Raw genomic sequence first — 24,324 nt, 5'->3', positions numbered from 1 at the left:
TCTTTATATAGGAAATGGCTAGCTGTGATTTTTTTTTTATATAGGTATAGCGCCCAAAAAGTTGGCATTATACGCTTTTGAATTATTGAAGTCGCGAATTATTGGTGGAGCCAGAAAAATCTATGTATAACGCCACTATACCTGGCGCTATACATTAATAATGTATATATAGCGCCATGTATTGTGGCGCTATACCTGGCCATGTCAGCTTTTACAGTATAGCGCCACAATACCTGGCGCTATACCTTAACGGTGCCGTTACTGTTAGTATATAGCGCCAGGTATTATGACGCTATATATAAAAAGGTCATTTTTTTTACCACCTATTTGTGTAGTTTGAGTCCAAAAAAACTACATTTTGATTCCGGACTCTAAATTTTAGCATCTTAAAACGATTTCCCATGACTATTGCTAAAAAAAAAAAAAGGACTACTCTACTTAGCCTACCTTCCACGTGCAAGCGACCAAAGGGTGAATTTTCTTTTTAATTAAAATTAAAAGATGACAGTGTGTACTTGTTGACTGAAGAAAGAAAAAGAAAAGGGGGTACTACCAAGAAAAGGGATATTCCCACGCGACCCACCACGGAGACGCGCAGAACCAATAAAACAAACAGTGCACGGCCAATCATAGAGTGCATTTGACATCACATCAGACCAGTACCAGTGTAGCCTCGTTCCATTTGCAGATATGATGTTGGGAAGACGACTCTGGATTGCTACTCTTGTAATCTGCATAACCATTGTCAAAGCCCAAAATGTTACTCACTGTTCTTCTTCTTGCGGTGATATTCATAACATCAGTTTTCCTTTTCGATTGAAAGCTGATCCCCACGACTGTGGAGATTCCAGGTTCGAGCTCGATTGCCAGAACAACCGTACTGTCATAAGTTTGGGTACTCTCATAGGTTCGGACGCAGGAATATATAACGTGCTAGAAATCAACTATGATAATTTCATTATCAGAGCAATTGACCCTGGTGTGGAGCATCAAATTAGTAGGAACTGCACTACTTCTCCTAATAACTTCCACATGTTTGCTCCCACCGCCCCAGCTTTTTCCAGTACTGATTCGAGCAGTCCCATTCTTTACGTCAATTGTTTATCCACTGCAAATTCTTCCAGCTATGTGGAGACTACTTTCTGTGGTTCACAGAACAAGACTACTTCTTCTTCTTCTCAGAGTCATAGCTATCTCACCGTTGGACAGGACATGACAATTTCGGATTTGGCAGAGAATTGCAGCGTTGAAATGGTTGCCTGGACTTCGGCTAGGGGGCTTTCAGCGGACAATAATTCTCTATCGAGCATTAATGCGGCTCTGACAGATGGGTTTGAGCTTTCTTGGAAACGTGCCTTACTGTGCAGAGAATGTGACGTGAGAGGAGCCTTCTGTTTTGAAGACGACGGTTATAGATGCAGCAACCCCTGCTATAGCTACTATGTGATGGAGAGAATTCCCCTCCCTTGTAAGTCAATATTTTTTCTGTTCAAATCTAAGTCACCATCCATTTGCGTTTCAGATGTTCTGTTTTATAAAATCCCATGTTGACTAAGGGATATTTTAGACTCAAAATACCTTTATACAGTTAAAAAAAAAATTATATTTCTAATTAAAACGCAATATTATACTGTATTTTAGTTTAATGAAAAGTTCGCCGTTAAAGAAAATCGTAGTATAATGCATCCAAACTTAAAGCATTTATGAATGTTCCAAACTTATCCAAAAGTAAATGTTGTCCTCTACTGCATCCGCATTTATTAGATCTTTTAGTGTAATGTTTGATCAATTAAAATTTTACCTTAAATAAATAATTAAGAAGTCAATTATTTGGATCATTAGTACAAATTTTGTAGCCGTTCTTTTGAAGTAATTTCTATATGGTAATTGAAAAATGAGTACTTTTTTTAGAAGAAATTTGTTTACTTCAATTAGTATTTGCGACCAAGTATATTAATTTTATAGTAATTACGTGGTAAATAAAAATTAAAAACTACTAAATATATTTTATCTTCGTCAATCAATCCAGACTATTATAAAAGTATGAAACTTAAACGCAAAATTAGTCGACCTTTTTTATCATATAAAATAAATTTACATTGGATAAAATTAATATTAAATTAATATTTTTAATATTTAGGACGCTAAAATTAACTAAAATTTTGATTATTAAATTTTTCCTTATTTGAACTATATAAGAACTCCTAATATTTAGGAACGTAATCCCAATAATATTACCTATATAAGTTGATTAAATTAATTTTCACAAGAATAGATAAGAAATTATTATTTCACCTGGAATAACAATAATTAAGGTGATATTAAAAGTCTTCCACTTCAATATACCAAGTGATGAAAACTTAAAGCAAAACTCAGGAATTCATAATTATTTTCAAATTAGCTAAAATTTCAAAGATTTAAGGTGAATAATGTTAAAAATGTAAGCTATTTCAAACTATTCTTTTTTAAAAAAATTGTTAATAAAACACTCTCCAAAAATGTTGTCATAAATTTCGTAATTTTTTATAGTGTCGATAAATCTATCTAGCGGATAAATATTGCATGTAATTGCAAATAAATATCAAATTAGGGATATGTGACTAATTGATATACCCATCATTATTGACCTAAGAAAGTAACGATGTTTATTTTTATGTATAATATCTTTATCATGATAATGATTGAATCTATGTAATTTTTATAAAATTTATATTTATTGATATAAAATATACGCGCAACACGCATATTCTAAGACTAGTATATATATATATATATCAAATTAAGTATTAATTCTTATGTGTAAATTAGTCAAGTCCAGATTTTTTCGGTCATTCATAAATGCTTTAAGTTTGGATGCAGTGGAGGACAACGTTTACTTTTGGATAAGTTTGGACGCAGTAAAGGACAACATTCATAAATGCTTTAAGTTTGTGGCTTTAAGTTTGGATGCATTAAAACGCATTATAATACAACATTTTACTAAAATGTTGTTCCCTCTATTCCAATTTACGTGAACTTGTTTGATTGGGCACAGAGTTTAAGAAAAAATGAAGACTTTTAAAATTTATGGTCCTAAACAAGTTAAAAAGGGACTCAGAGTATTTGTGTGGTTATAAAAGCTTCTCATTAAGGGTAAGTTTATACTAAATTGTTTCCAAATTTAGAAAGGGTTCATTCTTTTTGGAACAGACCAAAAAGGAAATAGGTTCACATAAACTGGAACGGAGGGAGTATTATAATGCGGTTTACATTAAAAAAAAAATTTATTAATTAAAATGCAGTATTATACTATATTTTTCTTTAACGGCTAACTTTCCGTTAAACTAAAACGAAGTATAATACTGCGTTTTAGTTAGAAATATAACTTTTTTTAACTGTATAAAGATATTTTGAGTCCAAAATACCATTATTTAAGTTTCGGACTCGGGGCAGACGCACCTTGACTCAAGCGGTGTCATCCGACACCGCTTGGTCGGAAAATTTTACTAAATATATGAATACTAACTGATATGCAAAGATAAATGCATACAAATAAAATAAAGTTATACTGCCTAACAGAAAGTGCTCCTAGCTCGGTTAGTCGAGCGCTGTTCCTTTGTTAGAGTGATCTGGAGTACGATTCCTAGTTGCGGTAGTTCTTTGTAATTTTAAATTTTTTTAATCCATATAGTTTACGATTAAAAAGATAAAAGGGAAACAAAACCTGTAAATCATGATGTGCTTACAATATCTGAGCCACAATAAATTATTTTAAATGTAATTATTTATTTTAGCCATTAGGTGCAAGTTGTGATTTTGAGAATTGGGCATGCTATTTGCAGAATCAAATGAATTGTGTGTTTTTGAGTGAGGTGTTTGATGCATTATATAAAAAAGTATTTAGTATTAATTCTAACAAGACTATTATAATACATTTAAAATATTAAAAACTTGTCGAGTAGAATTGTAGTAATGTACATGAATTGTGTTTTATTCATATAAGTTTATGTTTTTAAAATTTTAATATGATATCATTACAATGATTCGTTCAGTTGATCATGTCTTTAAATGTCGACACCGCTTATAAAAATTTCTGTGAACGCCCCTGGGTGGTTTGATTTGGGTTCTTGAAGAACTACTAAAGTTATGTGATCACGCCCAACTCTAATCCTAAAAAGGATAAGCGGTCGCTGCAAATATAATTCGGTTTAAAAGTCCGGAGTCGAATCCCACATAGAACTAATCACTAAAAAGACAAGTTTGAATAATTTTCTAAATTATAAAGATTGACATTTATATTTCTAACTAATTAACTAGCAAATACTAGAAAGCGGTAAAATTATCAACTAACGAGACAAAGGGTTGGGGACTAAATTAAGGAGGTCTAGAGTTATGATTTCCCCAATTGTCGGAATCCTTCTAACTCTGTTCCCTACAATTTTTGCCAATGTATTCTCTACTGATCGTGAGCACTTTAGGTGCTGTAATTCCTTCTCGAGCGACTACAACAATTTACTAGACATATTCTCTCGAACTACGCTAGTTGACTTCATCTAACCGCTTATTATGACCACGTCAAGGCTTTGTTATTTCTAAACCTGCCTTTAAACCCGTTGTATTGATTTCTCACATACGTTAGGAGTGACGTTGTTCAACAACCACCTAAATATGTATCCTTTCTCAAGCAACACATAATAAATAGGCATAGTCAATTGATGACCATTCAATCAACTGAAATAAACACGTAGCTGAACAAATAGATAAATTCAAAGGCTAAATTATATTAAAACCTAACAAGAATTCATCCTACAAAAGGTTCTATCAAAACTCTATATAACAAATTGGCTATTCATAATAGTATGTAAAACTACAATACTAAAAGTCATAACCAATCATGAAAATAGGAAGAAGGAAGTGAAAAACTCGTAGAAGAATTCTCCGCCTTGCTCCTAGTGTGGTCTTGCCTCCTTAGGTCGAATCTCTAGTCCCCTTGGTCTCCTTAGGTCTAAATTATGTCAAAAGTATGTCAAAGGTGCTCAAAATACCATTTTTTCATGTATATATACCAAGTAGGGTCGGGCCCAAATAATTATACCTTCTCCTACGCTAAAAAGGACACTTTTCCAGGTCAGGACGTCCGCGGTCACGGATCTGACCGCGGATTTTGCATAGTATTCTGACCGCGGAGCACTTGTTGCGCATTTTTCATACTGTTATGTTTGGAATTTAGAAAAACGTAAAACATCAAAGTTGTAGCTCTTTGAGTTAGCTTTCCAACCATATATTGTGGAGCCCAAATGGAGTTTTGAGCGGAAAGTTATGTGCATTTTACTAGACAGTGCGCAATATGCCCACTCGATTCTTTGTTTCGTTGATCTATCATCCGTTGATCCCCGAATACGATCCCGGCTTAATTCCTTGGGCTTTTTCTCAAACGTCAAAGCTCCAAATCACTTGAATTCATTCCATAACATCTACATAGCTCAGAATCACTCCTACAAGGCATAAAACACACAATTAGTGCAAAACACTAGCGATTAAAACGCAAACTCAACTAAAGTGCAGTAAATTAGAGTGTAATAATCGACTAAAATACGTAATTATACCCTATCATCATTATGGATTTTAGAAGACCCACGTAAAAATCAGCATAAGTTTATACAATGTTTGGTTGGGATTTGAGGAGATTTAATTAATCTCCACATAAAAATCAACATTAATTATTTAATAATATGAATATAGTGTGTTAGTAATACTGAAATTAGTAATATTGAGATTAATTATGCTGGATTATTTCTTATAGATCGTTTGATTTGGTATATTAAAAGTTTTGAAAGGACAGTTCTATCTTTTATACATGCTTATCCATGTATTAAAAACTATAGTATTGTTAATGTCATGGTTTCCTTGCATTAGTTATAAATATATATGTAGAAAAATACTACTATCAAATAAGGAATTAATAATATCAAAGTTAATATATATATATATATATATATATATATATATATATATATATATATATAATTTCCCCTAATACATCCCCTAATTGTGAAAGAGATGGAAATACAGAACATTGAAACTTTTTTAGTGCTGCAAAGACCATGTTAAAACTCCCAGCAACTTTACTGTATTCAAATTCTAATCTTTAGGTGTCAATCAACAACAACAACGACCCAGTATAATCCCACAAGGGGGGTCTGGGGAGGGTAATATGTACGCAGACCTTACCCCTATCCCGAAGGGTAGAGAGGCTGTTTCCAGGAGACCCTCGGCTCAAAAAAATAATAGGAGATGATATATTAGTACCATAAAAATGCGTAATAAAAATAACAACAATATATAAGAGATATGAAATATGAAATACAGGATACGAAATACGAAATACGAAATAGATGGCTGATATAGTACAACTAGAAGGTGTCAATCTTTACGACAAATGAGATCTCCATCTGAAAGCAGTCAAAGATGTGGTCAATTTTCTTTCTTTCTTATGTTGTTGTTACTTATTTTTGTCTGCTCTGTGTTTTAGTCCTAAGTTTCACTATACAACAATTTATTTTAAGATGTAGTAGCATCTCTATTTTGCTGAAATTCTATATTTGTGATAATGCAGGTCGCCTCTCCCACAATGGTGGTAAGTATTTCGATACTGGAGTAGTAGACTGCAATAACTTTATTACAGCGTAAGCATTTTGTTGAAAGGAAAACTTTAAAATCAATAAGTCTGTTAATTATGATTTCCTTTCATTACATCACACAGCTGTAAACCTTTCTTGAAGTATTTAGCAAATCTATTTCCTCTTTAATGCTTTGTGATTTGCCTGTTTTGACAGTTCTTACAACAATATACGTTGGAAGTGTTACATGTGAGTCTTTATCTTACCCTACGAGGATTAGGATTCTTGATCACCTCTGAAAACAATATACAACAATTTAATGTTTTCCATTTATCTTTGTAAAACTATGCAGTTTCAATTCTGTCATTGCGCTTTCTCTTTGGATTGGTTTTCCTGATTGCATTAGTTGTGCATAAATGGAGAAGACGACACTTATCTATGTACCAATCAATTGAAGATTTCCTGCAAATCCAGGGTACCCTCGTGCCAATTAAGTACTCGTATTCTGAGATTAAGAAGATGACTAATAAATTCAAGGAAAAACTAGGCGAAGGAGCCTATGGAACTGTCTTTAAAGGAAAGCTCCGTAGTGGTCCTTTTGTTGCAGTGAAGATGATGCACAAATCTATGACTAGTGGCCAAGAATTTATCAGTGAAGTTTCCACAATTGGAAGGATTCATCATGTTAATGTTGTGCAGCTCATTGGATTCTGTGTTGAGGGCTCGAAACGTGCTTTGGTATATGACTTCATGCCTAATGGTTCCTTGGACAAGTACATATTCCAGCAAGAAGGAACTATTTCCTTGAGTTACAAACAAATGTTCGATATATCTCTTGGAGTGGCCCGTGGGGTAGAATACCTACATCGGGGCTGTGACATGCAGATCTTACATTTTGATATTAAGCCACATAACATTCTTCTTGACGAAAATTTCAGCCCCAAAATATCTGACTTTGGGCTTGCCAAATTGTATCCAACAGATGATAGTATAGTGAGTCTAACTGCAGCAAGAGGGACAATGGGTTACATGGCTCCTGAGTTGTTTTATAAAAATATTGGAGGAATCTCATACAAAGCCGATGTATATAGTTATGGCATGTTGTTGATGGAAATGGCAGGCAGAAGGAAGAACATGAACCCATTTGACGACCACTTAAGCCAGATTTACTTTCCTACCTGGGTTTATGACCAATTTAATGAAGGAAATGATATAGAGATACATGATACCACCGATGAAGAAAGGAGGATGGTAAAGAGGATGATAATTGTGGCGTTGTGGTGCATACAGATGAAGCCAGCTGATCGTCCTGCAATGAACAAAGTTGTTGAAATGCTTGAAGGAGATGATGAACTCCTACAGATGCCCCCAAGACCTTTTATAGCTCCCCGTGAGATTAATGCTGGAGATGTTATTGAGACAATAAGAATATCCAGTGACATTCTAGGTTGTTAAGGTTAACTCACCATGTTGTGCAAACCATGATAAGAAGACCTTAAGGAGAATACCTGAATGCCAACACTGCTTCCATGCAAACCGTATAGATGAATGGCTACGATTAAATGCTTCCTGTCCAGTTTGCTGCAAATCTCCAGGCCCAAGCCATTATCTGTTAGTGAGGCTCCCTAATTATTTCTCATATGAATGTAAACTTTATCTTTTAATCAACAGCATGACTACACGAGATGAACCTTAGTTTAGTATATTGAAGTTGGTCTCGTGTAATAATGAGGTGCTCACAGGCTTTTATTTTATGAGAATAGATGGTTGGAAGTCATACTTATATTCTTGAGGAAATCAGACAGAAATACCCATAAACTTCTTTTTTTCATTGTTTTTGGTGTATGGGCTGGTATTAATTCCTTCCCAACCACAACCTTCTTCTAACAACATGAAGTCTTGCATGCTGTTTTGTATAGTAAATTCGCTGGTTGAGAAACTCAGCTTTATTTAAATTCTACTCAGTATAATTTACAGCAACCGAATTGATATAGAAATATACCAAAGAAGTACTAGCTAGTAACATTTACATGAGTCTTATTCTGGTTATTTGTTTCTTTCTTTATGAAGAGAAATGTTATACCTCAGATTTACTCAATTCGAACTTGTACCAGTTTCAAAACTGCTTCCGAGCTCACTGCTGAATTGGCTTCCTTCTGCAGTTGTCCTCTTGTTTGGCGAATTCAGAGAGCCGAAAGGATTAGGTGGCATGATGGGACAGCCTTCTCCTTCTAGCATTTGAATCACAACTTTCATTGATGGCCTATCCGCTGGATACCATTGAATGCACCAAAGTCCTACAATTGCTAGTTTCTTGATTATGCTGCTGTCATCTTCATTGTCAATTTGGATTTCTATTTCTTCTCCTTTCTCCAGTTGTTTGTACATCCACTCGGGGTAGTAAATCTGACTACTGCTGTTCTCCTCATTTGCAGCATCAAATTTCTTCCTTCCACCAATCATATCAAGCAACAGCATTCCAAAACTATAGATATCTGCTTTGTACGACACATTTCCATAGTTCCTGGAGAACACTTCAGGGGCAATATAGCCAATGGTGCCTCGAGCAGCTGTCATTGACACAGCACTTTGCTCCTTTGAGCACAACTTTGCCAGACCAAAATCCGCAACTTTTGGATTGAAATCTTGGTCTAGCAAGATGTTATGAGGTTTAATATCAAAATGTACAATTCGTTGGTTGCACCCCTGATGCAAATACTCGATACCTTTGGCGATTCCTACAGCTATTTGTTGCATTTTCTCCCAACATAGTGATGAACCTCTCCCGTTCCCTGACGATATGATCTTTTGAAGCGTGTCATTTTGTAAATATTCGTACACAAGAGCGCGTCTATATCCATCAGCACAATATCCAACTAAGCGCACAACATTCACATGATGAATTCTACCTATGCTTCCCACTTCATTAATGAAGTCTTCGCCGTCGCCCTTGAAATTGTTAAGGACCTTAATTGCAACAAGAATTTCATTGGTTAGCTTCCCTTTGTATACTTTTCCATAGCCTCCTTGACCTAGTTTATACTTGAATTGCTCTGTTATCTTCTTAATATCTGCATAACTGTATCTTGTAGGTCTGAGAGCTTTATAATCCTCTAAAAATCTCTCAATCCTTTTCTGATCCTCTTTCTTTATTTTCAATTTGACTATTTTGTACACTACTAAAATGATTAACGCGAAGGCAAACACACTACCTAGTACACTTGCGACAATAACTTTCTTTGACGGCCCTGTAAAATAAAGATGGTAGCATTATTAGCTTGTTGAACAAATCAATCTTGATTTCTTAGGACAATAACTCTCTTTGATTGCCCTATAAATTATTCACTGATTATTATTCAGAAAATGCTCTAAAAGGTAAAAGTTGTGCCAATTGAAAAGGGAAAGACAATTCTAAAGATGTACCTTTGCTAGGAATGTCAGCGCATTCAGTTTCACTGCCTGAACCATTGGATTTCAACTTGCAGTACTTTCCATCAGCTTCACAATTTCCACAAAATGGTTCGGACCAATGCAAATAAATCTGGGTGGGACTATATTCTGGTCGCCCAAAAAGTACCTCGTTTGGAACATCTGAAATATTGTACATCTTTGTACACGAAGATGGAAACTGAGAGATACTATAGTAAGATCGAAAGGCAAGAACGTCATAATGAGGGCCGCTAAGGCAGTTGATCCGATCAGAAGACGTTGAGTACTCCTTATTTGAGGAACAATTGAATAAAGTGAAGCCACCATATGAGTTCGGATCAAAAGTAAACAGCGAAGCAGACGAGTTTATGTTTGAAATTTGCCTGGGAAGACACGAAGCATTGAGTTCTGATAATCTTATTGTCTGTGAGTTGTAATCAATTTCCTGAACAGAAACATTGGCTGATATTGGAATGACAATGTTCTTGATAGATGCCTGCAATGGAAACTGGAGCATGAATTGACTAACATTGTCTTTGGTACAAGACAGTTCAAAACCAGGGTAGCCACAGTTGGTTGGCTGACGATTTTTAAGGCGAAAAGGGAATCGAATTACTGGACCGAAATCGCCACATCTTGTTGGCAAGCATTGATCTTGGATTGTTATTACTTGTCCTAGAGCTACTCCCAAGAATATTAGATGCAGAAACAAGTGAATTAGGATTTGGGTCATTCTCATTTCTCTCTTGGGAAGAGAAGCAACAGTCTCCAACAATGGTTGCTGAGTTGCAAAATGCTTAGCTTAGTTGCCAATTAGGAATCATTCTTGTAAGAGTGGTCCTTTTGCCATAGAAACTGATTGTGCTTTAAAGTCAACACGCTACAACATGTACTTAACAAGTTGCTGAGTTGTTGAATCTTTCAATATCTTTGACTATCAAATATGGCGACTAAAATATCAATTCTGCTAATTTATCTTGGAAATGTCATAATCCCACTCTATCAAATTAAAAGCAACGTTAGTGGATAAGACTCGGCCATATATTGCTTGTCATAATCAATGATCAATCCACTTGTTTTTTTTTTCAAATCATTCCACTTAATTTTAACAAATAATTAATCCAAGGACGAGGTCATATATGTCAAAGTCCAGTCAAACTTCCTTATCTTTTGACAACCATTTGGCCCGGGCCTAAAATTTTATTGGCCGCGCTGAAGAGAACGGTCATATCGTCTATCAAAGAACAAGGAAACTTGATCAGGTACATATAACCACATCAAGAAAAAAGAAGATCACAGTATCTTTTTATTTCCTCTCTCTATATTCAATTGAAAACATGTTGACAAGAGGGCTGCTTTTCGCTTGTGTTTTGTTACTTGTGACATTCATAACCAGTTCTAAAGCGCAGGATATTTCTCAATGTATCCCTTCTTCCTGCGGCCATATTTCAGAAATAAAATTTCCCTTCCGATTGAGGACTGATCCTGAGCATTGTGGTAGACACGGATATGAGCTCGATTGCCAGAACAACCAAACCGTGTTCAATTATAAGTCCAGAATTTTCTACGTACAGGAAATTAACTACAGAAGCTACTCAATAAGGCTACTTGATCCCGGCCTAAAAGATCAGAGAGAAAATTGCACAGTTTTTCCAAATCACAGGGCAAGTTATGATGCCATGACTAGCCAAATCTTTGAATGGGTTCGCGTTAACAATGATATCAACTATGTCAACTGTCGAGCTCCTATCAACTCGTCACAGTATATTCCTACAAGTTTTTGTAGCAAAAATACAACGAGTTTTAGCTACCTTGTCATAAGAGAAATATTGCAAGCTTCGGATTTGGTTGGCGGCTGCAGAGTTGAAACTGTTGCATGGTCCTCTGCTCCTGGCATTTCATCAAACAAGTCGTCTACGTTAACAAGCACACATCAAGGCCTGGCGTATGGGTTTGAGCTCTCTTGGAAGCGTAATCTGTTATGTAGAAATTGCGACCCGAGTCGTGGCGGCGAGTGCACTATTGAAGAAAACAGCGACAGAGCTACTTGCCGTTATTGGTGCAAAGAGGACATTCACGTTTCGAAACTTACGTTCCGATGCAAAGTCGAGTACTATTCTGGTAAATTAAAGTTTCACTATACTCCACCTGCCTTGTTCTTTTCATATTGATAAGGCATCATATATGTTGGAGAATTTTACTAACTCGATTTTTCTTTGTTTTCTTGTTTGTGGCATTGGCAGTTTTTGTATTGTTCTTTGGCGGTATAGGAATAGGTAAGGCTCTACAATTAAGATCCAACCAATTGTTTTTCAAATAAAACTGCAGATTTTTCTAACTAGGGCTGTTATTTTCTGAAATTGTGCAGGTGGAGTTTTGGTGCTGAGATTTCTACTGGGAATTCCGATCTTGATTGCAGCAGTGCTGTGGCAGTGCAAAAGACGGAATTTGCATACATCCTCCAATGAACAGAACTGTTAGGATTTTTGCCACTCAAGCTACTGTAACAGAAGTTTAATTTGTCTATTTTGTTGAAAATATCTAGGCCAAGGTCAGCCTGTGCTGGCGATTAATTACTAGGATTTTTCTTTCCAGTTTAGTCCTGTATATTTTGATATTCTTACCTATTTGATTGTGTATGATTTTTTCTTAAATTTTATAATTTTCCTAATTCATGTAAGTAATTGAATGGATATTTGTACTTTCTGTCCAATAATAGGACATGACATTCGTTAGTTTTGTAATACTCCTCAAATTTATAAAAGTTTCGAGATACGCTAACTATAGAACTAAATTATTACTATTTTTATTATTTTTATCTTGCCTAAAGTGATATATATATATATACAATTAGAGGAATATTAGTAATTTTAATATTGTTAATTATTAAAAGTGGGTATCATTAAGTATTAGTTTAAAAAGAAAAAAAAGAAAAACAAAAGGAAATAAACAAACAAAACAAAGAAAAAAAAAATGTGACCTAACCCATAAAGTGGATTTTCAAAAGGAAAACATAATACCCTGCACAAAACAGAACACTTTCTGTTTTAAAACACAAGAACAAAATCAAAAGCCTTCTGCGAAACGAAGGCAGTCATAAGTTAATCACGCACAGAAAATTTTAGGGTTCTTTACCAATCATTGATTTTTGAACTCAGGTAAGTAAATTTCCTTATTGTCAATTATCGTATAGTGGTAATAGGTAAGAATTGAATAGCTAATCCCCTTCTTCCTCCATATCAACAATAAATTTCATATTTAAGTGTAGTACTTTAGAAATTAATTAGAATGCACTGGTTGTTGTAGAAATGATTGTTTGACTGGTGTCAATTGGACTGGGGCCTACGTATTGACTCGAGAAGTTTTGAGGTGAGTTGATATAACTCTTTACTAAAGTGGTTTAACTCACAAAAGCACGCATACAAGGTGTTTGATGAATTGCTTAAAAGAGTTTATCTTTATTTAATTAGAGCGAGTGAGTACCCATTAATTTAGAATTGTTCTAGCAAAAGTTTAGATGATCTATTATGCTATATGTGCTTAAATTTTTAGATTTTTGTGTTATTCTTATATGCTATTTTTATGTTGAAAATTATGAAGAAGAAAGAATCTTTAGAAATATTTTTATATGTTTATTTCATTCTTATGCCATGCTTTACATTTAAGGACACCAATATGAGCATGTACATAATGTTCTATAAAGAAAAGATTTACACTGGAAAAGTCACAAGAAGAAGTTTTAGAAAGAAAAGATTTTTGGGGAGTATCCTTTATTTTGAGAAGGGGTCATCGTCCAAGCCGAGGGTCCTGACCAAGGCGTTGACTTCCTGAAACTACTTGTGCCAAAGTAGGGAGCACACGAGCCGAGGGTCTCGTTGCTGAGAATTTACTTAGTCATGCTAAGGTATGATACATGAGCGCTGAGAACCATGAAGCGAGTGACACCTCGTGGATTGGGCCTATTCGATCAGGTTGGGATCGAACCCGTGCCGATCACACGGTGACTGAGACAGAATTAAGTCAGAATAGTTGGAACTCCCAAAGTATAAAGTGAAGTATTTTTTTTAAAGAAAGAAAAAGGAAAGAATTTCTTTTAGAATATTCATAAATTGCTATTATGCAATTATTTTAGAATCATTCTTATAAGCTTTATGTTTTACATGCATTTAAAACTTTTGCTCGTAATGTATATGTTATTAAAGTTTCTTCCCCAGTTATTGAGACTCACTGAGTACAATGAATGGTACTGACGTTCTCTTTTGGGAACCTATGTTGGTCTGCGGTACAACGTAGGAACCAGATTTGCAGGCGAGCAGGCTACGAGTTAGGACTTTTTTCCCTTCCAGTGATATTGGTGAGCTCCGCTTTTGTTCGTGGAGTATTCTTAGAGTCATTTTCATTTAGATATTTCTTTGTTTATTTAGAGAACTGGCCAGGAAATCTCATGTCCTGAGCAGTGTGTCAGTTTATCAGTAGAGGCTTCATAGACATAGTCATTGGGTTGAGATTTAGATGTTATTTTATAATAACTTAGCAGTAATTCAGTAGTTACTACGAATAAAGCTTTGGAGTTGATTTATTTAAATATTTGAATTAATCAAAAGTATCTGTTTAGAGTATTGCTTTGTTGCATATAAAGTTTCGAGTTGTAATAGGGTTGATACGCAGAGATGGTTCGCTCGGTCATGTTTAGTGATCGAGTGCCGGTCTCGGCTTGTTCAGAAAATGGGTCGTGACAAACTTGGTATCAGAGCCAGGTTTATGGAGTCCTAGGGGTCTATGAAGCCGTGTTAGTAGAGTCTTGTTTATGTGTATAAAGCGCGCCATACTTATAAACATGAGGCTACAAGCATTTAGGAAAAGTGTATTTTTTTTTCATACTTTAGATCGTGCAATAGAGTCTACCTCTAAGAAATTATCTAATTTATTCGTTTCTCCAAAACTCGCTGAAATGGCTCGTACTCGCAACTCTGACACCGACACTCAAGATGATTCTCAAGAAACCATCGCTACCATTGTGGCTCAAGGTAGAACTAAGAAGGTTTCGACTCAGAAAAGGAGGGGAAATCCACAAAGGGAGTCCAAGTACCCCGGGTCGAACAAGAAGAAAGGGTGGAGCATAATGATCCAGTACCTCAGGATCCAGTACTGCCCCCAATAGCAGCCCCGGCTCAGGCAACTATATCTCCCGAGGTGGGTCAGATGTTTAATGCTGTCAACAGTGCTATGGAGATGTTTAAAGCCTTTATGGCCAACCAGAACGAGAGAAGAGATGAGATTCCACCTCAATCAAATAGACAGATCAATTCTGAGTCCTCAAGAGTGAATGAATTTTTGAAGTTGAGCCCTCCAGTGTTCCATGGTTCTATAGTTGATGAAGATCCGATGTTGTGGCTGGAGGGTGTCAAGAAAGCCCTTCGAGTGATGAAAGCATTTGATGATAAAGCTGTAGAGCTAGCTGCTTACCAGCTTAGAGATGTGGCCGGCGCTTGGTTTGAGATGTGGGAAAAAGAAAGAGATGAAGATGATGGTCCGCCTACTTGGGAAGAATTTGAAGAGGCCTTCATGGCTAAATTTATCCCAGAAGAGGATAGGGAAGCTAAGGCTACAGAGTTCGAATAGCTCAAGCAAGGGTATAAAAGTGTGCAAGAGTATTACATGGAATTCATAAGGTTAGCTAAGCATTCTCCTCACATGGATAAGACTGAAAAAGCAAAGATTCGCAGGTTTGTGGGCGGTTTAGCTTACCACATTAAGGATACGACATCAGCTGCAACAGTAGGGATGGAAGCCTTCTCTTCTGTTGTGGGATTTGCCAAGCACTTAGAGAAAGACAGACAACTAAGGAGAGAAGAAAAAGAGCATAACAAGAAAGCCCGTACAACGGGCAGGTTTAATGGTACATCCAGCGAAGGTGGAAGGGATTCCTCTAATAAGGAGTCATTAGCACCAGCTCAATTCAGTCATCAGTCAGGTGGTGGGTCTTCCTTCAGACGTACTCAGAGTAATGGAAATCAGTCTCGCCAGAATCAGAATTTTAGGACATCATCCTCACATAGCCAAAATCATGCTGAGCAACATTCACACCAGCAAAGTCTTTGTGGAACATGTAAGCGGCAACATTCAGGTCAGTGCAAGCTCGGGTTTCATGGTTGCTACCATTGTGGAGACATTGGTCATATAAAGGCCAACTACCCAAAGTTGTGACGTAATCTCAGTGGTGGACCAACTCGTCCTTCTAGTTCCTCAGCTACTTCAGTTGCACCACCTCAGGCTCGTGGTTCTCATAATCAGATCGGGCATGGAGCAGGCAGAGGTGCAGACCGAGTTACTCAGGGAGGGGGACAACCCCGTTTGTTTGCTACACTTGATCGTCAGAGTGCAGAGGCATCTGCAGAAGTTATTACAGGTATACTTTTAGTCTGCTCACATAATGCTTATGCCATAATGGATCCAGGTTCAACATTTTCATATGTGACTCCATACTTTGCAATTAACCTCGGACTAGAACCTGAACAACTTAGTGAGCCATTCCTAGTATCTACTCCAGTTGGCGAGTCAGTGAAAGTCACCAGAGTCTATAGAGGTTGTATAGTTTCAGTCCAAGGTCGCAACACCAAAGCCGATCTCATAGAGTTAGAAATGGTGGATTTTGATGTGATCATGGGTATGGATTGGTTGTCTTCCTGCTATGCCATGTTAGATTGTCATGCTAAGATAGTCAGGTTCCAATTTCCAAATGAAGAAGTCTTAGAGTGGAAGGGTAGTTCAGCATCACTTGTAGGTAAGTTTATTTCTTACCTTAAGGCACAACGAATGATCGGTAAGGGGTGTCTCGCCTATTTGGCTCACATTATTAATCCAGAATCAGAACCACCAGCTCTTCAGCCAGTGCCAATTGTTAGAAAATTTCCATAAGTTTTCCCAGATGACCTTCCCGGACTTCCTCGCGAAAGAATCATAGACTTCGGCATTGATCTCATGCCAGGCACTCAGCCCATATCTATACCTCCTTATAGGATGGCTCCAGCAGAACTTAATGAGTTGAGAGAACAGTTGAAAGACCTTCTTAACAAGGGTTTCATCAGACTGAGTGTTTCACCGTGGGGTGCCCCGGTCCTGTTTGTAAAGAAGAATGATGGGTCTCTCAGAATGTGTGTCGACTATCGGCAGTTGAATAAAGTTACCATTAAAAACAAGTACTCACTGCCAAGAATTGATGATTTATTTGATCAACTTCAAGGTACAAAGTACTTTTCAAAAATAGACTTGAGGTCAGGGTACCATCAGTTAAGAATCAGAAAAGAGGATATATCTAAAACAGCCTTTAGAACTCGCTACGGGCACTAGGAATTTCTAGTTATGTCCTTCGGGTTGACAAATGCTCCAGCTGCATTCATGGACCTCATGAATAGAGTTTTCAAGCCATTCCTGGATACCTTTATTATTATGTTTATAGATGATATTTTGGTGTACTCTAAGAGCAAGAAAGATCATGCAGAACACCTCAGAATAGCCTTGCAGACCTTGAAGGGGAATGAGCTTTATGCCAAGTTTTCAAAATATGAGTTCTGGTTGCAGTTGTGAGCACGTGATTTTTGCCTCACGAAAAATACTCTAAAATAAATCAAAAAAATAAAACAAAATTCTCTTAGTATGCAATTTTTTAGAATTTATGTGGCGTTTATTAATTGTTTGTGTTTGTCCGTAAATGTTTGCTTTGATATAATTAAACGAAAATAAAATAAAAATACATGTTGCATGCATATCTAGGTTTTAATTATGCATTTAAAATTGATTAAAAATAAAATCACAAAAATATGCATTTGTTCTAGTTTTAATGTTTCACTATGTGATTAATGTTTTGTCTATGTGTTAATAGTTGTTGAAAAGTAATTAATATTTTGTAAGAGTAATTTTGTTTTTATAATTTTAATTAGGATTTTAATAATTAAGGAATAAAATTGGAAATTGAGAAGAGTTAATTAAATGGGCAAAACGGATCTGGGCCAAAATCTTAAACAAAATCAGGCCCAAACAAATCAAACCCCTCAGCCCAATCCAAACCCCATGTCCGGTCCAATTTAATCGAACCAAACAACGACGTTTTGTCGCGTTTCATCAAGGACCGTTGGATCAAATCCATCCAACGGCTGAGATCTCACACCCCTTACCCATAACCCTTACCCGACCCATTGCCCCGATTCAACCCGTCCCCCCAACTTAAACCAAACGACATCGTTTGGTTAAGTGAATTAATCCAGGCCTTTGATCTCGGCTAATCCGACGGCCCTGATCCATCCACCCCATCCCTATATAAGTCCAAATCCCTACCCCGGCCCCCTAACTAAACACCCCCCTCTCCACTGTTCACCATCATCTCCGAAAAAACACACCCCTAACCCTAGCTGCCCTAATTCCTCATTGCCTGAAACCCGGCGGCAACAACGCCACCGGTCACCACCTTAACACCCTCGACTCCTCACAACCCCCTCTTCACAGATCTGGTGTTAGTTTCCTTCGAATCATGCCCCAACTCTTTGAATCTTAAATCGAAGGTTGGTCTGAAAACTCAACCCTTTCCGATGACTTCCAAATTAACACCATAGCTTCCCCTAACTACCCTAGCTATGGATCTGGTGTTTGTTTGGCTTGAATCACCTCAGAGCTCTTCGAATCTTCTTTTGAAGGTTCGAGCCAAACATGAACTCACCCAGTTTCATTCCAAACTGACACCAAATGACCCCTAGGCCTCCCTCACCCTTGTGTCATCTTTAGTTTCCCTCGAATCTGACCAGAAATGGTTGAGCCCCAAATCAAACCTTTAAGAACCCTAGAAACACCAAATTTTTGGATTCTGCCCAAATTAAATAGAAGATTGGGGTTTAATCGACCTTAGTCGAAGTATTTTCAGTTGAAAATACTTCGACTAAGGTCTGTTTGATCTCAAAAAGGTCCGAATTCAAAGTCAAGCTTGGGTCCGTATAATTTAAAGATTCCGAGGTATTTTTCCTATTTTTTTTTCTTTTGTTTACTACATATATTGTTGCCTATTTGTCTGTAATTTTTCATATTTGTTTAGATTAATTCTGTGATTCTGCCTCATACCTGATTAGTTGATCAGAATTATATCATTGTTTCTGTTGGTTATGATTGTTTATAATATGTGTAATTGACTCGATTAAGTTCGTCGATTAGTTGTTTTGTAAATTCTTATTGCCATTAATGCTGATTGTAATACCCTGTTTATCTGTTTTGGATTGATTATTGTCATTTTGTTGAAGTCAGTTAATTAGTTCTTCCCAATTAGTTGCTTCTTGTTTAATAAGTCAGAAAGTTTGTCAATCATTTGTGTATTGATTTCTGGGCAGTTAGTTTCAAAACTGACAATGCCCCTGCTTTCATGCCAACTTCAATTTCGATTCAAATTTTGTTCTGTTGAAATTGTTAATAGGTTTGTATGCAAGTTCAGTGTTCAATCTGAATTTAGCTTTTGTACATTAGCTATTGCATTTCCCTGTTTAGCATAATCTGTAAAGACAGAATTGTTTGTTAATAGGATTGGTTATAGCTATTTAATTCAGAAAGATAATCGAGTTTGAACAGATTTTAAAATCTGTTTTGTATCAGATACTGATTTCTTTGAGGGCAGTAATAACGGTAGGCTTTCAGGGGTACTATTGGGAATGAAACAGTGAGGGTAGTAGTGTGCTGATAGTGGAGTGTTAATGGCTCTTATTTAATGAAATAATGGGAAACAAAAGGTAATGGGAATGCTGAAAATCAGGAAAAAGATCACTTAATGAGATTTAAAGTAGTAAAAGCAGTTTTTAATGGGATTTTCTAATTTTTAAAAGAAGAAGGGGGTCCAGGCAGCACTGAAAAGAAAAGGGGCAGACATGTATAAGATAGAGGGGATTGGGACTGATTGAAGGAACCAGATTTTAATACACACAGATATAGACATTGAGAGAAAAAGAGAGAGAGAGAAGAGGAGAACCAGAGAAAGAGAGAGAATACAAAAGAAAAAAAACAGAGAAGAGAAAAATCTGAACAGAAATTAAGAGAGGAAAAACACACAGAAGCAGAAATAGAAATCTGATTCAAGAAAAAGAAAGAAAACAGAAATAAAGAAAGAAAAATCAGAAGCAGGAAAAAACAGATTTCTACAATAGAAGCAAGTGTTAAGGTTGAATTTCTGCGATTGAAATTGTCAGTTTGTCTTCTCCTAAGTCTTGAAAAATCAGAAATACTGTGTTTTATCTGTCTGGATTTGTTCAAATCCCATTGTTGAGTTTAAAATCTGAAATTTCTTAAAGAGTCATTCTACGTTGTGTCTGGGTTCTCGGGTTCTGTATTGTTGTTCAAATCTGTTGAAACGTTGGGGTTTTCTACTGGATTTTGTTACTGCTGCTACTGCTGAAATCTACTCCTTCTACCTTCATTTCCAGGTACATATCTGTAAACTCATGTCATGAAAATCTTCAACATGACAAATAAATGAAGTTCGGGAATTATAATTCTGTTTTCCATTCGTCCAAGTTCATTAGTTTAAAATTTGGTTTTGTTTCAGTTGATTAATATAGTAGTACGTTTGACGTGATGAATATACGATAATTGTTACTTCTTGAAGTTCGTATAAGTGTTGTAATAATGTCACCTATTTCGGAATTTTCATTAAGTGAAGTCATGATTGAATTATCAAGGTAGGGAACATGGCATAAAATGGGCCATTAATTACATCCCGTAACATTGTTAGCTAAATGTAAAGTAGAATGGAAGTATCAAGAAATTACATTATTAGTATATCTTGTAAAAAATCTGATTTTTGTTTAGATTGATATAAGTTGTATGTTCATATATGGCATGATGACGGGTATATATATAATCATATGTGGAAGGTGAGTTGATATAGCTCGTTACGATGTTAGAATGTTATGAACGGTTCAGACGTACAACTATGTTGCATGTAATGCAATTTTATTAAGTCAATTTGTATAATAACCCCTTTTTCATCAATTTGATTATTTATCGTCATAAACAAATTAACTAAGCAATTATAACTTTGGATTAAAAACAAGTATATGAGAATGAGATGGGATGTATAAGCACGAATTGCAACATTTTATATCAATGGTATGTAGAAATAGAGTTTGCACTAAATATAAATAATGAAAATTCTTCGGAAACTGTTAATTTGTTTATCGAATTAATTCTTTTCCTAGTTATATATATGATTCGAAATTTTTATATACTAGTGTTGTATTCATGATAAAAAAAAATGGTAGTATTACCCACAAACAATATTCTTGTTCTACTCGTTAAATGCGAATGGTTTTTGAGGAATATAATTCATACGAAAAAAATATATATATAATTTGTGGTTGACACTTAAATAATTGAGAATCCTTTTCAAGAAATTTAGAAGCGTCTCAAATAGTGATTTACCATGACTTTCACATAAAAATAATATGGATGTAATAAACAATTTGTAAACAAATTTATACTACCATCAAGAATATTTTTTGTGATTAGGGATACGTTCGCGTAACCTGATTATATTTCTAAAAGCAATTCGGATTATGCGTTCGCGCAACTTCGAGCGAATATTTAATAATAAGGGATTTGTCGGAGAATATCAAATTAATTTCATAAAAACCCGAGATGTGCAGTTCATTGTTTAATCATACAAGGGCGACGATGTTCTTAATTTTATTTTTAATTTCGAACGTATGGTATTTTTTATAATAAAAATATAAAAAATATTATCAACCTTTTTGTGTACACGTATGCGTGACACGATTCCTCACGTTAAAAAAAAATATATAATATATAATACGAATATACGTACGCGTGATTCGATTCAAAGAAAATCTTTAACTAAAAAACAATCTAAACAAAAGCGGTAATAAAGTCGAGCAACAAGAAAAATGTATTTAGTAAATCAAGATAATTAAGCCAAGTATAAAAATGGTTAAGCGACCGTGCTAGAACCACGGAATTCGGGAATGCCTAACACCTTCTCCCGGGTTAACAGAATTCCTTATCCGGATTTCTGGTTCGCAGAATGACAAACAGAGTCATATTCTCCTCGATTCAGGGATTAAAACCGGTGACTTTGGACGCCTTAAAATTCCCAGGTGGCGACTCTGAAACAAATAAACAAATCCCGTTTCGATTGTCCTTTAATTGGAGAAAACTCCCTACGCCCCTCCTGCGGGCGCGGAAAAAGGAGTTGCGACAGCTCTGGCGACTCTGCTGGGAACAAAAGTTTTTCTTCTCGGGAAAACTATAACCCAGAACCACTGGTTCAGGGTTTAAAGAATTCGAGCTTAAAATAACTGTTATAGTTGGCTTTATTTATTATATAATTTTTACATGTTTATGCTTAATATGCTAAATGTTGCTTTTTACCGCTTTAATATTATTTGAATTATGAATATATACAACTGCTACGAAACCCCCTTCTTTCTGAGTCTTCTGAATTTATGGTGCACACGTGCGCGTGGCCCACCTTTCTGTTAAAGTCACACCAAATAAGACGAAGTCGGGACAAGTAACTAGGCCGGGTAGACTTTCGTGCTCCCGGTACGTTGCCCCCACTTCGGCTCAAACTATCCGTTTGGGTGAGCCAGGTTTAGAACAATATGCCTCAGGTTTTTTTACCTAGAATAACTCAGCCATGTACCGGATCCCTAGTAGGAACGTCTATTTTCATCATGTACATTTGGACCTTGGAGACTCAACACAGGGGTTGGGTCTGTCTAGGACAGGTGAACCCGAAATAAAAAGACCATCCTGATACATCCTACTTGCTACCTGTGCATTCATTTGCCTCGGATTTGCTTGTTGACCAGCTTAATCGAAATCATTGTGAGAGCCGAGGAATAAAATGGGTTGTTTTAGAAAATTCCCAAAAATAGTTTTAAATCTTGAAATGAAAAGTGTTTAATAAATAAAAAATTGAAAATGATTTTTTTTGTATATTTTCAAAATGAGTCTTGATTTTGTTAAAATTAAATTTCAGATACAAAATGAGCACCACACAAAACCCCCCATCCACGAATACAGACGAGTTTCTATTTCAGCTTCAAATGTGGTGGTATGAGTTAGGCGAAGATGGTCAAAAATGGGTCGTCGAGCATTTGGGAAATCTCACGGATATTATGAAAGTTAAACCACGTGATGATCTGATTGCGGCGTTAGTAACTTTTTGGGACCCTGTTCACAATGTCTTTCGTTTCTCTGATTTCGAGCTTACTCCTACATTAGAGGAGATAGCTGGATATGCTGGTTTTGACGGAAGTCTAAGAAATCAAAACCTGATATTCACAAAGGCTCCTCGGTACATCGATTCTTCGGTCTTCTGAACATTAGTAATCAAATCAGGAAAAGCAATGTCATCAATGGATGTTGTTCTTTCCACTTCTTGTATTCAAGGTTTGGAAAGCCAGATGGATTTGAAATTCATGAGAAAGACCTTACTAACAAGCAAAACAAAGACACCTGGCAGATTCACCGTCGCTTCGCCTTCATAGTGGCTTTTCTAGGAATCATGGTCTTCCCAAACAAAGAGCGAACAATTGATATTTGCACCGCGAAAGTTATGCAGGTCCTCACCACCAAGGAAAATCACACCTTTGTCCCAATCATTCTCTCAGACATTTATCGGGCGTTGACTTTATGTAAATCAGGAGCAAAAGTCTTCGAAGGATGCAAAATTTTGTTGCAAATGTGGGTGATTGAACATCTCCAACATCAGCCCAAGATCATACAGTATGGGCCAAGCAATGATAATTTCATCGAGAGTTATGAGGAAAGAATAAAAGATTATAAGTCTCCAGAAGGGATAGAAGCATGGGTATCTCATCTAAGGGCTTTAACGACAAATCAAATTGAGTGGACTTTGGGATGGCTCCCGATGAGGGAAGTGATACATATGTCAACCTCAAATAGTTATTTGCTACTATTGGGATTGAGAAGCATCCAGCCATATGCGCCACTAAGAGTCCTAAGACAACTAGGGAGATACCAAGTAGTTCTTGATGATGAAGATTTGAGTATGCAAGTAATCGAATTACACCCTGAAGCCACTATTCCCGAGGCTCTAATTCAGCAGATGTGGAATGGATGTCGATACTTGAAAAGTGATACTCAAGTCCCAGACACTACAAGGGGTGAGATAAATCCTGGATATGCAAGGTGGTTCGAGAAACGGTCTCGCGTGGATGATGTACCAGAACCCGAGCTAAGAAGGCCAACAAAAAGACCCCATGTTCAAAACTTTAATGATAAA

General features: G+C 36.2%; 3 protein-coding genes across 10 annotated transcripts; 2 read left to right on the top strand and 1 right to left on the bottom strand.

Moving 5' to 3' along the window:
- Positions 1–437: 437 nt before the first annotated feature.
- Positions 438–8,430, top strand: LOC107781837 (LEAF RUST 10 DISEASE-RESISTANCE LOCUS RECEPTOR-LIKE PROTEIN KINASE-like 2.5). Its single transcript, XM_016602627.2, has 4 exons — positions 438–1,468; positions 6,596–6,616; positions 6,816–6,848; positions 6,952–8,430. The coding sequence occupies exons 1-4, from the start codon at positions 691–693 to the stop codon at positions 8,052–8,054; spliced, it is 1,935 nt and encodes a 644-aa protein (XP_016458113.2). The 5' UTR covers positions 438–690; the 3' UTR covers positions 8,055–8,430.
- LOC107781838 (rust resistance kinase Lr10) lies at positions 4,741–10,913 on the bottom strand. Of its 8 annotated transcripts, none has more exons than XR_012710785.1 (4): positions 10,023–10,913; positions 8,683–9,847; positions 8,108–8,188; positions 4,741–5,474 (listed from the first exon to the last, which is right to left on the bottom strand). XR_012710785.1 is itself a non-coding variant. In XM_016602629.2 (3 exons), exons 1-2 carry the CDS (start codon positions 10,765–10,767, stop codon positions 8,694–8,696), a joined length of 1,899 nt encoding a protein of 632 aa, XP_016458115.1. In that variant the 5' UTR covers positions 10,768–10,912; the 3' UTR covers positions 7,131–8,208; positions 8,683–8,693. The 8 variants fall into 8 exon arrangements, 3 of the variants coding, with proteins under 3 accessions (XP_016458115.1, XP_016458118.1, XP_016458117.1); XR_012710784.1 differs by having other exon boundaries at positions 8,108–8,180; XR_012710783.1 differs by having other exon boundaries at positions 8,108–8,208; positions 10,023–10,912.
- A 303-nt stretch (positions 10,914–11,216) lies between these two features.
- LOC107781839 (uncharacterized) lies at positions 11,217–12,809 on the top strand. The gene is made up of 3 exons (XM_016602633.2): positions 11,217–12,149; positions 12,272–12,304; positions 12,397–12,809. The coding sequence occupies exons 1-3, from the start codon at positions 11,366–11,368 to the stop codon at positions 12,507–12,509; spliced, it is 930 nt and encodes a 309-aa protein (XP_016458119.1). The 5' UTR covers positions 11,217–11,365; the 3' UTR covers positions 12,510–12,809.
- Positions 12,810–24,324: the final 11,515 nt, after the last annotated feature.

The sequence above is a fragment of the Nicotiana tabacum genome, chromosome 6, assembly GCF_000715075.1.
Source record: "Nicotiana tabacum cultivar K326 chromosome 6, ASM71507v2, whole genome shotgun sequence".
NCBI lineage: Eukaryota > Viridiplantae > Streptophyta > Magnoliopsida > Solanales > Solanaceae > Nicotiana > Nicotiana tabacum.
Note: the sequence above shows the minus strand (reverse complement) of the source record. Positions and strands in the feature narration are given on the sequence as shown.